Below are 16498 nucleotides of genomic sequence, written 5' to 3'. Positions count from 1 at the left end.
GATTGACTGTCCTTCATTGATGTCCACAATGTTGTTTTCAGTTCCATTAAGAAACACCAGATCAGTTAACGTATTTCATCAGCCATTTAGGAGAACCAATGTTGGCCTAAATTCTTATATACCTAGAGTGTCACGAATGGCTAACTGTTATGCTGATAGTTTAGATTTTTTTAATGAAAGCTATAGTAAATTTGTGAGCCTGTTAAAGCAAATTGTGATATAAATTTTTTGCAATGTGATATATTGTGATGTATTGTATTTGTACCTGTCAGTTTTATATTATATCAATGTTGTATTGTTTTATTATTTTAACTTTAACTTTATTTTTCTAAGCACTTTGACTGTTTTTAGATTGTTTTTATATTAAGATTTTATTATTTGACTAATTCTATTATAATATAATAAAATATAAAATATAACATTTATTGATCCATAATCTTCAACAATTTTGACAGATGATTTTAACACCCAATACGATCCCGTATAACGTTTGAGCGACTAAATATACTGTCATATAATATAACTATAGGTAATTGACTAATATACTGTCCGTACTGTCGGTGTGCGCATGCGCCAGGGAATGTAAAAATTCACCTCGTGCCTAAAGAAGTATAACTTCAATAATAAAATTAGAAGTCCACTTAACAAAAACAAACCATATTTTTTGTTAATACCTATATTTAAAAAAAAGTATTGAAAATAATTCTTACAAATCAAGAATACAATAAATTTTAACTAACTACTTCTTGGCCTTCTTCTTCTCGGCCTCTTCTTCCTTTTCTTTTTCGATTTCTGTGACATACTTCTCAATAGTTTCCCCATCTAACATCACAATTGGTTCACCATGTCGCATAACAGCAATTTCTAAGTTTTTCTGTCCAGACTGTACAACTTCTAATAAGGCTTTGATAGCTAACTTCACTGTGCCTTTTTCTGTAGCTACCTCTTCAGCGGTATAGAATTTTTCCAAAAATTCTCTGACAGTCTTTGCAGAACGACCTACAAGAAAATAAGAATGTTATTTTTTAAATAAGAAAAATGGAGAAAAATCTCCAATGTTTTAGACAAAACCAGATATAAACAGGTTTATAATCAAGTATATTCAAATGGGAAATAAGCCACAATTTTACCTAAAAATGATTTTATTAACGTTTCGATGCCCAAGTCGGGTGTCGTTGTCAAAATACAAAATAATTCTAATTAAACAAAAATGTTGTTGCTTAGTAAAAAATTCTTCTAATAATTTATTTAATCTGACTCATTTATATCGGCAATTCAGACACGTATTATACATTTTAAAGTAGACGACTTTAAAATGATATTGCCAATATTGATGAGTTGCGTTCCTGGGACGACTTTACTAAAAGATAGTTCATTCGATTACATGAAATCAATCCCAACTCAAGAATATCCGCCACAAAAAATCATAGCATGTGATCTGTCTTTAAAAAGACAACCAAATGCAACGGTGGCACTGAAATTCTCGCGTTAGAGATTCCATAGTAAATCACGAGAGAAAACCAGGAAAAACCTCATGATACTATCCCGACATCGTAAGTATTTGGGTTTACATTTAGTTTACTCTCAAAACTAATACCAAATTCTGACTTGATATTTTAAATTTTAAATAATACTAAAATACTAAATATGTACTAACTCGATATGTTACTGATTTACTAATTGTGGTATTTTCTTTCTATTGATTTCCTCCTTTAATATGGGTAACCACATCCTACTGCATTCTACCGAGGAATTTGCGACACAATTGGTTTCATTTAGCATAATTAGAGCCGCTTCTTTGATATTTCTCTTTTTACTATCTGCTTCTTTTAGGACTATACTTGAATCTCTCCACTGAACTCTATGTTCATTATCCCATGCGTGTTAACATATTTGAGATCTATCAAATTCTCTATTTTTTATATAAGACTGATGTTCATTTACTCTAACGTCTAATGGTCTTGACGTTTCACCTATATAAAATTGTTCGCATTCACAAGGTATTTTATAAATACAATTCTTTGTTCTTTCTTGTTCACTGTTAGGTTTAGTTTTAGATAGAATAGATCTCAATGTGTTTGTTGTTTTGAATGTTGTTGATATGTTGAATTTATTTCCTATTGTTTTAAGTTTCTCGGATGGTCCTTTTACATATGGTATTGATATTTTCCTCGTATTATTTCTTGTGAATGTTGTAGGATCCCGTTCTAAGTTGTTCTGTTCCATTCGATCCAATCTTGACAATTCCTTATTTATAAACGATATGGGATAATCATTTTTTAATAAAACAGATGTTAACAATTGTTTTTCTTCTAAAAATGAATTTTCGTTAGAACAAGTAATTTTGGCTCTATCATATAAGGATTTAATGATTCCCTTTTTAACGTTGATGTTATGATTTGATTTGTAATTGACATATCTGTTGGTGTGTGTTGGTTTTCTATACACTTGAGTCTCATATCCAGTATCCTTCTTTGAGACCAAAACATCGAGGAAAGGTAGGGTGTTATTGTATTCCTTTTCCATTATAAACTTTATTGTCTCTTCTTGATCGTTTATAATATTCAGGAACGTATCCAACAATTCCGATCTATGAGGCCATATGGAAAACACATCATCTACATATCTCCACCATACTGTGGGTTTTAAATTTTGTTTAGAAATGATATTAGTTTCGAAATCCTCCTTAAATATATTAGCCAATAATGGAGATAAAGAAGAGCCCATTGCTATTGTTAATAAAATCATTTTTAGGTAAAATTGTGGCTTATTTCCCATTTGAATATACTTGATTATAAAAATGCCACAAGAAAATAGCTTCAGAACAACAACAGGTTTATAGTTTGCTAATTTATATTTAACATATTTATGAGCATAATAAAGAAGAATTCAAAACATACTAAGAAATAAAATAAGAGGGTACTAAAATGACCATTATACTGGGATTCCAAAAGTCTTAGATATATTGAGAAAACTCCATGATATAAAAGTAAGAGTGGCAAAAAGTTAGAATAACTCAACTGATTCATTTATAGTGAAACATTATCATTTTAGCCCAGTCGTCAGAGACAAAAATTTTCTGAAAAGTTTAAACCATGGTCAGCCGACGGTGGTGCCCAGAATCGAATTTAATCTAAGGCTGTCTTTCTAAAGCTGTCTACATCTAAGGATGTAGAATCCTGCTGGAATTTTTATCTAGATAAGCGGACAGGTGATGAGTGTATATTGTAGGCTCTCCCATTTCCGCTATTTATCGGCCTTTGTCTGTATAAATTTGTAAAAAGCACAGGCAACAGATAGTTACCAAGGATTCTGCACTACAACCTATAGAGCAGCGATTCTCAATCTGTGGTACATGTACCACTGGTGGTACAATTCATTACTTGCGGTGGTACACAAAACACAAAAAAATTAAAATAGTAGTACACTTCGCGTCATATAAAACTGGTACACTTTTTTTTCCCAATGTAAACCTGTGTTCAGATTGACAATTATTGTTCGTGAATCACTTCGTTGTTGCCATCACAGATAACGGAATTGCACTAAATCTAAATACAAAAAAATAACGTTTAAAATGTATATTTTGAATTGTAATACATATATTTAAATTCCATACTGACTTGTTCACCGTAAAAGTTATTCATTTTGTATTAATTTCAAATTAAATTTTTAATTTTTCCAGTGTGTTTTATTTATTCTACACAACTTATTGCAGTTTTGTCCTACAATTTACGAGAAACCAATCACACCTCTCGATTTGACATTAAACATAATAATTTAAAGTCATGTCAAGATTTATATCTGTCATTATTTTTGAATTGAAATATTTTCATAAATTTTAATAAAACACGAATCAATGTATGGATACTTAATTGAGGTGACGGAAAATTACCATGGTTTTAGTTTTTAGTATATGTATTAAAAAATGCGGTCTGTCGCTCAGCCCCGTTTTTACCTAGTTTAATATAATATTTTCGTTGAACTGGCAACGTTGCCCTAGAAATTAGAATGACACTTGTGACAAGATCAACTTACACAACTTGAAAAACACGATTTTCGGTTATAAGAGTTGTACCAGTTTTTTTTGACGCGAAGTGTACTTAGTAAGTCTTCATAATACACTCTAAAAATACAGGGTGTAACAAAAATACAGGTTATAAATTAAATCACATATTCTGGAACCAAAAATAGTTCGATTGAACCTAACTTACCCTAGTACAAATATGCACACAAAAAAAGCTACAGCCCTTTGAAGTTACAAAATAAAAATCGATTTTTTCCAATCGAAAACTATTTGAGTTTTCTTATTGAAAACGGACATGTGGCATTATTATGACAGGAAAATCTTAAAAAAAAATTCTGCACCTCATAAAAATTTTATGGGGGTTTTGTTCCTTTAAACCCCCCAAACTTTTGTGTACGTTCCAATTAAATTATCATTGTGGCACCATTAGTTAAACACAATGTTTTTAAAACTTTTTTGCCTCTTAGTAATTTTTCTAACTAGTTTTTATCGAAATATTTTGAATATTTGTCAAATCCACCACATATTTGTATACTGTTAAAGTACGATTATAGAGACCCTATAATAATATGAAAATTTATTTATAAATTACAGATTTTATAAGTATATTTTGAACCATATTAAAAAAAAAGCCACATCTCGATAAAAGGTGCCTTATCGGAAAAATACTAAGAGGCAAAAAAGTTTTACAGACACTGTTTTCAATTAATGATACCGCAATAATAGTTTAATTGGAACGTACATAAACATTTGGGGGGTGTAAAGGCACAAAATCTCCATAAAATTGTTATGTTAACATATTAAAAAAGAAGCCGCATCTTGATTAAAACTGGTATATCTAAAAAATACTAAGAGGCAAAAAAAGTTTCAAAAACATTGTGTTTAACTAAGGGTACCACAATAATAATTTAATTGGAACGTACATAAAAGTTTGGGGGGGTTTAAGGGAACAAAACCCCCATAAAATCTTTATGGGGTGCACAAATTTCACTATAATTTCTTTTTAAGATGTTCCTGCCATAGTCATGCCACATGTCCATTTTCATTAAAAAATCTCCAATAGTTCGATATATCGGAAAAAATCGATTTTCATTTTGTAACTTCAAAGGGTTGAAAAAAATTAAAAAAAAATATACATAAAAAAACACATAATAAAATAATAACATAAAAAACACCTAATAAAATAATAACAAAAAAATAATAAATAAAAAAAAAGAAAAAAAAAATAGAAACAAAAATAAAAAAAGAATAGAAAAAAAAAGAAGTAAAGAAAAGTGTTTCGCACAAATTAAAATATATATTAAAAAAACAGTAAAATAATTAAAAAAAAAATAAAAAAAAGCTACACAATGTATCAATGTATCTATAAAAATAATATTGTAGAATGTACGTATGTTTATAAGAAATTTATGACTATGAATCTGCAATCAATCACAAACAAGTCTGGCTAATTGGCTATGCCAAAGCCATTTTTCAAAAAAAAAAAACTTCAAAGGGCTGTAACTTTTTTTTGTGTGCATATTTGTACTAGGGTAAGTTAGGTTCAATCGAACTATTTTTGGTTCCAGAATATGTGATTTAATTTATGACCTGTATTTTTGTTACACCCTGTATATGTGGTACCAAAAATAATAAAAAGAACTGTACTGCCCTGTTAAGAATAGAAGTCGTATCTGCAATTTTGAGTATATTAGGGTTATAACGCCAACACATTGATAGCCAAATAATCTACCTATATGTTAAGAATGAAAGGCCTATCTGCTGTTTAAAAATAAGTTATTCCAATTTAAAATTTTGTCGGATCTGCATTTTTACAGTTTATGTTAAGTCAATTTGTCGAATCTCCATTTGTTAACATTTTTAGTCGTATCTTCACAAGACGATTTGTAGTTACGACAAATTTGATTAACAATTGTGTAGTTTCGACAAAATATTCTAACAACAGGAAGATCTAACCTAATTATTCATAGTGTTCCCGCCTTTTTAGTTTATTAACCTAGAAATTAAACGGTTGTAAGCGTTATTAGGCGTATCTGATTTTCAGTTACGGCTCTGAGTTTCAGAGACGGAAGAAATTGAGGAACCGAAACTTCAGCATGATAATGACTCCGATTCTATTTTGTCAGATTCAAAGACGGAAGAAATTGAGGAACCGAAATTAAACAGAAAAGGTTTAAATAAAGTGAAGATTATTAGTGATATAACTTTGAGAGCTGCAAATGTTGTTCCTGAAGAATCTGATTCCAAAGGTGAAGAAGAAGGTAAGGAAGACTGTCTCCCTTTTATTCAAGAAATCTTGGTAGATATAATATACGTATCTGTTGAAAGGGCGGAAAAAGACAAATTCACTAAAACAGGGGAAATCCGTAAACGAAAGAAATTTAAAGAGAGCCTAGCAATGAGAAAAAAAAAGAAAATTAACAGCCACAATTGATAAGCACGGTGTAAAACCATCTTGTATGTCTTGCAAGAGATGTTCCGAAAAAATTACAGAAGCGAGACGAACAGAAATAAATGGAGAATTTTGGAAATTGCAAAAAGACGAACAGAATAGCTATTTGTATAACAAGGGAGGAAAGTGCTACTTTTCCTCCTGAGAATGAAGTTTACTGTAATCATTCAAGGGAGGAAAAGGCACTTTACTCCCATGTTATACATATGGTTTTTCCATCTTCCTCAAATTAATAACAAGTAATTTTTCATTTTTACTTAATTTATTTATGTAACTAACCAACAAAATTTATTAAAACTAAAACTAACAAGTAGGTACAATATAACTGTCAACTGTCAATTATAAGTCAAATTATTAATGTAAACATTGTTAAATCAAAATAACAATTTATTGTTTTTTACCATTCTGCAAAATACAGGGTGTTTTATAAATAAACGTTAAAATGTATAGATACTTACGTAATAGAAAATAGATATTGTACAGGGCGTCAATAAGTTATATTTCATTAATGAAATACCATGACGTCACTTTTACTTTTTCTCCCTAGGGAGGAGAAGTACAACTTTGCTCCCTGCAATCAGGTCCGGAAAAGTATACTTTCGGTAGAGGTAGGTGGAAAAAATTTTATTTTTAATGACGCATCTGAACAAGTAACCAAACGGAAAACCACAGCTAGTGTTGTATCGAGAAGGTCAACAAGTTTTTTATAGTTTCTTAAAGACAATGACGGATGCAAACAAAGTGTCTGCAAAATATTTTTTTCGTACAAAACCAGCTTCACCTCAGAGACAGAAAGTGAAATAAACATTCTAAATGCAAAGATTTCAAAACAGGAAATGACAAAACCTTCACCCAAGTCCATTCCTAGAGGCATAACGACTGAAAGAAAACAACTAATTATATCCAAACTGTGTGGACACATTCCTAAAAGCAGACAAGCGTTGTGGAATAATTTACCAACTTCAGTGGAACCTGGAACTTTACCTACATGATTAAAAAAACTGATTATGACTTTATGTTATTTTGTTTATCTTAATAAACTATAACTTTGATTAAGATAAGACTTTTTACTTTACCTCATTTTTATGATTTGTTAATATTAAATGTCGTATCTATCAAAAGTCTAATTTCAAATACTCTGAAAGAAAATTGCACGCATTCATTAAATTTGTACTCAAAAAATATATTGCTATGTTGTAACAAGATTTTTAATGAGTCATTACAGTTGATGGCAATTAATCAAATGTAAAACATCGAATATCTCAAAATAGGGATTGTGTCAGTTACGACTTCTATTCTTAACAGGGCAGTGTAGGTGGTACATGACTCAAAAAGTTTGAGAACCGCTGCTATAGAGAATTTTCTCTGTGTCAAGATAGATGTCGCTAACACATCCGTACGCATTTAATATCTCATTTATATGCATACTTCGACAACTTGGATTCAGTTTGCTTCGGGATACACCACAGGCGACTCTACAGACGCTGAAAAGCAGAAACCATGGTCAGCCGATGGTGGTGACCCCGAATCGAATTTAATATAAAACTGTCATTCCTTAAGCACAATTTTATTGAAAATGTCAGTTTTGGGAAATTGTTTTGCATTTTTTTTTAGTCGCAAAATTGACATTCTTGACAATATTCAGTTTGTAAGTATGATTTTTAGAGTCAAAGCTGATGACTGGACTAATCTACTAAAACTACAACATGTAGGTACAGTGGAACCTCGATAACTCGGATTAATCGGGACCGCAACCGATCTGGGTTATCGAAAATCCGAGATAGCCGGAGAATATGGTAAAAATTAATAAAATACGGTATACTTACAGATAAACTCCGTTAGAATTGAAATAACATGAAATATATTTATAAATATGCACATAGTACCTACTCATTAAAATTACTAAAAAAAACACCAAACCCAAACGTAAGCAAATGGAAGCGAACAATACAAGACACACAATACTAAAGACCATTGTTTATAAAAGAATTTTTTAAATAGTCTTTCCTAAACAATGCTGACAGTTTGAAATAAAAAGGAATAGATACTACAGACAGGTGGCTGTTGTTTCTGCGGCGTGTGCTATGAGTCATTTTTAATATCGTATAGTTCAAATTACACACATAAGTACACATTATCTCTCAAATATTATATTACATACATTTTTATTGTTGAAAGGTTTGTCTGATAATTAACTATTTTGATTGGAAATAAGCCACAATTAAATTGAAAAATACAAAATATTGAAAATCAAAATGTTTATCTGATGAAAATCGGTCCGGGTTAGCCGGACTTCCGGGTTATCGGGGGCCGACTTATCGGGGTTCCACTGTACCTACATTTTATGGAATTGTAAAATTTAACAAAAATTAGCAAATTAGTAAATAAGAAGGCACCTTAACAAAACATAAGCAAATGAGAATGGAAATAGATAAGAGTTAATATAATAATAAAACAGTTCAAAATAGATTGTACAGACTATCAATATGACTAAAACGATTATAAGTGACAGCAGCAGCACCTACACTAGTCATCAACAGATGCTTATAAGCAACAGCAGCACCAAAACAGTTAAGATAAAAGGAGGTTGAAAAAATATACTTTAATATCAATCAAAAAAAAGAAATAAAAGTGTCAGTTGCCTTTTACCTGTCGCATTTGCTTTCCATTCATAATAAATTCCAGAAGGTTCTGTTTGATATAAATGAGGTTTTCCATCATAATCGAAACCACCAATTAAACAAGAAATGCCAAATGGTCTCCTACCATTACTTTGAGTGTATTTTTGTTTCAGAGAAGCGATGTATCTTGTGATATACTCTAAAGTGACAGGATCTTCGACAGTGAGTTTGTGGCTTTGACATTCAATTTGGGCCCTATTTATTAGAATTCTAGCATCAGCTGTAAGTCCTGCAAATGCCATAACAACGTGATCATCTAATAAGCAGATTTTTCTAACTGTACGTTCTTCCTGAAGCTTAGCTACTGATTTCTTTTCTACACCAAGTACTACTGCATTGGCACCTCTGACACCAACCTAAAAAACAATGTAAAAATTAAATTCTAGCTATATTTAATAACATGTTTATATGGGATTAAGCCACAATTATTCATGTAATAGAAACTACATTTCTTAATTGAACCCTACTCTGGAACAACTTTGTAAACCCCAAATTGGATTTTGTCGAAAATTTTAAAAAACACATAATATAACTGATCATTTTAAAAAAAGGAATCTTTATGAGAGTAATATGATACGACTAAATATAGTACACTATTTTGTGCACATAGAACGTTGTTCCATGGAAATCCCACATATGAAACTATTGGCAGTTACAACGTCGTTCCAGCATATCATTCAATTAACTATTGTTTGATGTTTCGATGTCAAAAAAGAAAAAGGAAAATGCTGAAAAATTTTAGATTTTTATAAACTGATTTTATCAGATTATGTCTATCTTTTCAAACAAAAAATTTGGTCTGGATATTTTGGACCATGGCAATGTCTGGTTGAAAAAAATTGTTTGAAAATGATGTTAGTGCCATAGTGGTATCAAATTCTCTCTGTTTTGTGTGTTATTTTGTGTATTCTTATCAGCTAATAATGGAGATAAGGAAGAGCCCATATCATCTCTTATCATCCCTTTCTAGTTTTCCTCTTATTATTTTTAAAGTTTCTCAGTTTACCGTTTTCTCCAGTGGTACATTGGTGAAAAGACTGGTTATGTCAAAACTGACCAGCATATTTTTAAAATTATAATTTATTTCAGCTCGTTTTTGTAAGAAATACCGTTTTTGATAAAAGATGTGTTAAGTGCTAGAGGCTGAATTATGTCTAGAACGAACTTTGACAGTCAGTTATTCATAAAGACCCCTCTACCTATATTATTGAAAAAATTATTAAAACAAGTCAACACAAACGATAATATGTTGTAATACACAGTATATTCACTTAAAACATTAAAACTTTTGCAACATGAATTGACAATTTTTAGTTTGGGTTAAGATATTTTGTACTTACTGCAGTGGATCCTTTGCGTACAGCTTCCTGTGCATATTCTACTTGTAAAAGATGACCATCTGGTGAAAATACAGTTATAGCTCTATCGTATCTTGAAGACATTTTCTCAAAATTTAAATTGTACTTTAAAATAATTCAGAACAATCGGCTCCTAAGGAAATATACACAACCTCAAAATTTTCGCTTTATCATCAACAATCAGGACTGCCAACACGTATTTTTGACGTACTCTAGGGATTTTTATCGAGAGATTTTTTATAACCACAGAATGCATATTGTTCTGTGATCTAACATTTTAAAAAGTAACGCTGTGTCTAGGTACACGCTAACGTGTACGCAAATAAAAAAGTTAGGTACACGCTTAAACGTCATCAAGTCAATTACGTCATTATCTAGCGTGTACTGTGACCGGGTTTTTTGGTACACGCTAATTTGAGCCGCGTGTATGCTGTGGTATTAAGTATCTGTAAGTATCGCGAGTGTCAGAGTGTGGTTAGAATTTGTCTAATCACGTTATGTTTACACTTTAATATTGATTTGTAAAGAGTTTTTAAATTAACTATGAAGTGTGGACAATTATTTAGTTCTTTTAATGAGTTTAACAACATTCTAAAACAGTATGAAAAAGATAAGGGACAAAAATTCAGAAGTAGCAGAAGTAATAAGATAAAATATACAGGACAATTGATTAGTGTGATAAAGCTCATTGGATCCGCTGCAGTAATAGATAGGTAACAAAAATTGTAGCAAACTTTGAGCTTCATATTATAAAATTAGTTAGAATGTTACAGGGCGTTCGATAACATAGTGGCAGACCAAACTTATGTTTTTTAAATGGAACACACTATATTTTACTTTATGTTCGAAATCTTCTTAACTGCTCCATCACAAAAATATAAAGGTTTATTATGTTATACAGGGTATTCACAAAGTTATAACCAATTTTCTATGAAAATCGTAACAAGTTCAACTCCCTGTATAAAGAAAAATAAAACAGCATTGGTTTATAAATTGGTATAATTAACTTATGTATAAAAATTATTTTAACAGTGTTTTGTACATGTCATGTCAACTAAATATTTATTTTGCCTACCTTAATACATACTTTTATATACACATTGATTTAATATTACAATAATTAAGTTGGAACATCTGAATAGTTCTGCTTCCCTTCCCCTATAATAACAAATATTTTTCTATCAAACAAAAACAAACACTAAACACATCAAAATAGCGTGTACCAAAATATACAGTCACTGACCCAAGTAGCAATTTGTCGACGCGACAACGTTGTCTACCGCGTGGCAACGTTTTGTTACAACGTTTTTATTGCCTAGAAGACGACCCAATTCTGCACTAATTTGGTGGACGATTTTTGAGTTGTCTTGACGTTGCCTAGGCAACCTTAAGCGTTGCATAAGACAACTGAAGCGACTATAAAAGGCGCCTGCGTGCAATGGTTGCTCAAAGAGTCGGACTGGTTATGTTTTTTTACCTATATAAAAAGTAAACTATTTTGACATATCAGGTATTTAAATTTATATAAATACATAAATAAGGACTTAAACAAAATTACCTGATGTGAAATTTATAAACGCATCTCAGATTACCGTCAAATATGGATATTCCACCTTTAAAAAACACACGCGCTCATTTTTTATCACCTTTTTAACAAAAAATATGCAAATTTAAAAAATCTAATTTTAATATAAAAGCCAGAATTTATGTTAAAGATGTTTTGTATAAATTTAAAGTATTGATGGTGCTTTTAAAGGTATTAGAAAATGCCTGCATTTTTTATATTTTGTGTTTTTATTTTCGTTACATCCCAAAAAAACCAAAATGGTGCATTAAACAATATTACTTAAAATATATCTTTTTACCAACCATAGACGGATGAGACAACCGAGAAGTCCAATCGCCGACCAAACACGGCCTGGGCCGACTATCCCAACCACTTTAGAATGCACCCTCTTATTGGGTGACAGAGGTCAAGTGGCCAGTGCAATGAAGTGCATCATTCTCCTTAACAGCGTTGTCACATTTAGTAGATATCTACTGTTTTGGTATAATTTTGATATTATTTAAAAAAATCTAGTAGGCAATGTTTTTTATTAGATGTTTGGTATATTTCAATATTTTGTTATCACTAAAATAAAATTTGCTTTTTAATAGTATTTACCCCATTTCTAAATTAATTTTCAGACATTTTGTTACAATTTCCCAATGCCATTACCGAAAATAAGATTCAGGACGTAGATGATGATAATAGATGGACAGAGAAATGAAACTGGTAAATATCAGATCTAAATAAGGAAATCTTCATATAATTGGTTTGGAGAATTTTCAAAATAATTGTAACGTTCGGTTTCATAATCACTTAAAGTGGATTTTAAATTTTAAGTAAGTTGGTACCTACCTTTATCACAATTCATATATGGGTAAATGTCAACTTTAAAGTGAACTTTACTTAATGTTTACTTACTTTAAGTTGATTATGAAACCGGGCGACAAGTGGCTGATTTTGACAGGTAACCGCTAACACAGGTTTTACTGTATTTACAGGGCCTAAAAAGAATCTACTGATTTCTATTGATTTTTGAAAGCAAAACTACTATCCGCTGCAAGATAATTCGGATGGAATTCAGACAAAATATGTACAAATAGTACATATTTTGTCGGAGTTTCAGCCGAATTATCTTGCAACGGATAGTACTGAAAGAGTCAAAGGCCGCGTCCCACCATCAAATAATTTGATCAAACTGGTTTGACCAAACTGAAAGTGACAGTCAAGGCCCCGTCTCACCATCAAATAATTGACAGTCATTTGATCAAACTTGACAGTCAAACTTGACTAGTGACACAAACTATACATACTAACTGTCACTTTGTGTCACTAACTGTCAAGTTTGATCAAATAACTGTCAATTATTTGATGGTGAGACGGGGCCTTTAGTGACGTCACATCCTGAGTGTTCATTGTGGATAATAATGAAAAATTTTTATTTTAAATAAAGTACAAACAAGTTAGACAATTCAATACAAAAAATTTGATCAAACTAGACTGATAGTGAGAGCACAGATTCTTAGAATTTAAAAAAAACTCCAATTGTGACGTCACTTTGACGTAATTCCGGAGTTTGCTCAAACTGTTTGATCAAATTATTTGATGGTGGGACGCGGTCTTAAGAACTGGCCTGGCAACCCTGTCTAGCAAAGCTGATACAAAGATTTAAGCTTATCAAATCTACTGATAAAACAATGGACAATGGAGAAACCAGCTAATAAAAAACAAATAAACAGGTTGTTAAATAAATCGAAAATTTCCAGCAAAATAAAATATAAAACAATAAGAAAAAAGTAAGGTTATAAAGTAAATTCTTTTTTTGCTCCTGAAGTTGCCGCAAACCTGTCACACATCTAGAACTATACCATAGCCACCTTTACTTTACAAGCCATGAAGAGAAAAAGGCAACATCGCAATTGATGACGTGCGTAGTCCGACTTTCGGACTACCGCTTTTGAAAACACAATTTTAAAGTAGAAATTCTGGTAAAATTTATAGTATTTTTTGAGTCGAACAAGAAAATATTATTAATTAGAAGTTTGTACAAAATAAAATTAAAAGTACTTCCTTGTAAGTAACGTTTATTATACAAAAAAAAAAACCAATAACAAGAATATACATGGGATTAATTTTTTTCGAATCCTAAGAAAACTAATGAGTATTTTTCAAAAATTTAAACGCAGAATGAAAGATTACGTTAGGACCGAGGGCCGAAAGTCCCTGAAAACTTCTATGTTTATTTTAATAAGTTACAGGGGCGAAAAATTAAGAAAATTTAGTGTGATTTTTAGTTTCAAATATGTCATTCAAAAACAACCTTTCATTCATTCTAAGGGACTTTCGGCCCTCGGTAATAAAGTAATCTTTCATTCAGCGTTTAAATTTTTCAAAAATACTTATTAGTTTTCTCAGAATTCGAAAAAAATGATTGCATTTAAAATACACTGAAAATTTTGACAGGCGTCAAAATTTTGCATTTTGTTCCTTTCCCTTTAAAGTTTTTCGCACTTATTTAGAAACATCCTGAATTGGAAAAATGCGAGGAACTGCAGAAGGTTTTAACTTACGATTCGTTAATTTTTCTACATGTTTGTTGCCTTCCTATCTACCCATTCTCTAACTCTCTCGATGTCATCAGAATAAAAATGTTTGGCACATACTACCGCTGATGTTCCAATAACAAAATTTTTCCTGTGGATACACTGTAACCAAAGTTCTCGCAGCTTTGGATCCTTTGGAAATAAAAAAGTGCTTTCTGGTTGTTCATTCTTTTTAAGACTGCTATCGTAATTGCTTTTGCACTCTGGCACACAGCAACGGCTTGGCATCTACAAAATAATAATTATAAGTAGGTATGCCGTATGTAAAATACCAAACTTAAAGAAATTTATATAAACTTGCGTGCATAGAAATCAGCCCACTCAAAAATTTGGTCATTTTTGATGTCTCGTATTTCCCGAACCTGTTGGCCGATTTAAATTAATTTTTTAATATGTTATAGCCTGATTCTTTAACAATACCCCTGTAATAATACTGTTGCTAAATAAGTAAATTTTCATTGTATATATACCGGGTGTACGAATTAAACTGTCTTTTTTTCTCAAAGTTCGCATCACCCTATGGAATATTCATTCTAAGGGACTTTCGGCCCTCGGTGATAAAGTAATCTTTCATTCTGCGTTTAAATTTTTCAAAAATACTTATTAGATTTTTCAAGATTCGAAAAAAATGATTACATTTAAAATACATTGAAAATTTTGACAGGGGTCAAAATTTTGCATTTTGTTACTTTCCCTTTAAAGTTTGTCGCACTTATTTAGAAACACCCTGTATTGATAAAAGACATATTATCTAGTTGTTAAAGTAGCTAACTTTTTTTTATTATCCAACATAAGCGAATGAATAAAAAACAGAATGTTAAGAAAACCTGAGGCTATAGTTGAGTTTTAATTTCACTATTTTATAAATGCCCGTTATACAATAAAAAATTAACTGCTTAGCAACAATATTATTACACCGGTATTGTTAAAGAATCAGGCTATAACATATTGAAAAAATCACTTGAATCAGCCAACAGATTTAGTAAATATAAGACATCAAAAATGACAAAAATTTTAAGTGGACGCATTTCTATATGCACGTAAGTTTATATAAAAATATATTATACTATAAAATATATTATATAAAAATATATTATATTGAACTAAAATCATCTTAATACATACCTTTTAATATTCATTATAATTTGGAGCACGAAATATTGTAAAATGTTTGAGTTTTTCTGTAAATACAGTGAATATTATTTAAAAACATTTAAAAATAAATGAGAACTGTCAGAATTAACCGGTCTACGCTTAGATGTTGCCAAGTTTCAACTTCATGGCTTGTAAAGTAAAGGTGGCTATGGCCCTGGGGTCGTGAGAGACAACTACCTAGACGGCTAGAAAACCCATGGGCGTAAATTAGTTTAGCATTATAACATTTTTAAGTCGTTGCGATTGTTGAAAAAACTTAACTGTGATATGTAGTTGTCACAATAGTAATAACTTAGTTGCCCATATAACTGAAGGTATTACTTAACGTCGTAACATCGTAATGTCAGTCGGGTTAAGGGTCGTTGGCCGAAACAACTGAAAGTCCACTGTGGCAACGTTATATACAGTGCATTTGTTTGTACTGACAACCAATGCGTCGAAAAATTGCTACTTGGGGAGCACGCTAAATAATGTGCACGCTAAACAATAACGTCACTTGCTTGATGAAGTTTAATACGCGTGTACCTAACTTTTTTATTTGCGTACACGTTAGCGTGTACCTAGACACAGCTTATTACGATCGAATGCGATGTGTTATGCACGGAACACTTATTTCCTAGTTGAACTTAAAACAGAAGAAGACAAATTTCTGATTCCGGTAAAAGGTAAAAGTCATTGA

The 16498-nt window shown here is 31.1% G+C and overlaps 1 protein-coding gene across 1 annotated transcript; it reads right to left on the bottom strand.

The window, feature by feature from the left end:
• Nucleotides 1–658: 658 nt before the first annotated feature.
• LOC114334236 (proteasome subunit alpha type-7-1) lies at nucleotides 659–10798 on the bottom strand. Its single transcript, XM_028284272.2, has 3 exons — nucleotides 10498–10798; nucleotides 9126–9513; nucleotides 659–999 (listed from the first exon to the last, which is right to left on the bottom strand). Exons 1-3 carry the CDS (start codon nucleotides 10597–10599, stop codon nucleotides 740–742), a joined length of 750 nt encoding a protein of 249 aa, XP_028140073.1. The 5' UTR covers nucleotides 10600–10798; the 3' UTR covers nucleotides 659–739.
• Between the last annotated feature and the right edge of the window lie 5700 nt (nucleotides 10799–16498).

This window comes from Diabrotica virgifera, chromosome 1 (assembly GCF_917563875.1).
Source record: "Diabrotica virgifera virgifera chromosome 1, PGI_DIABVI_V3a".
NCBI classification, from domain to species: Eukaryota; Metazoa; Arthropoda; class Insecta; order Coleoptera; family Chrysomelidae; genus Diabrotica; species Diabrotica virgifera.
This window is presented reverse-complemented; position numbering and strand designations above follow the sequence as displayed.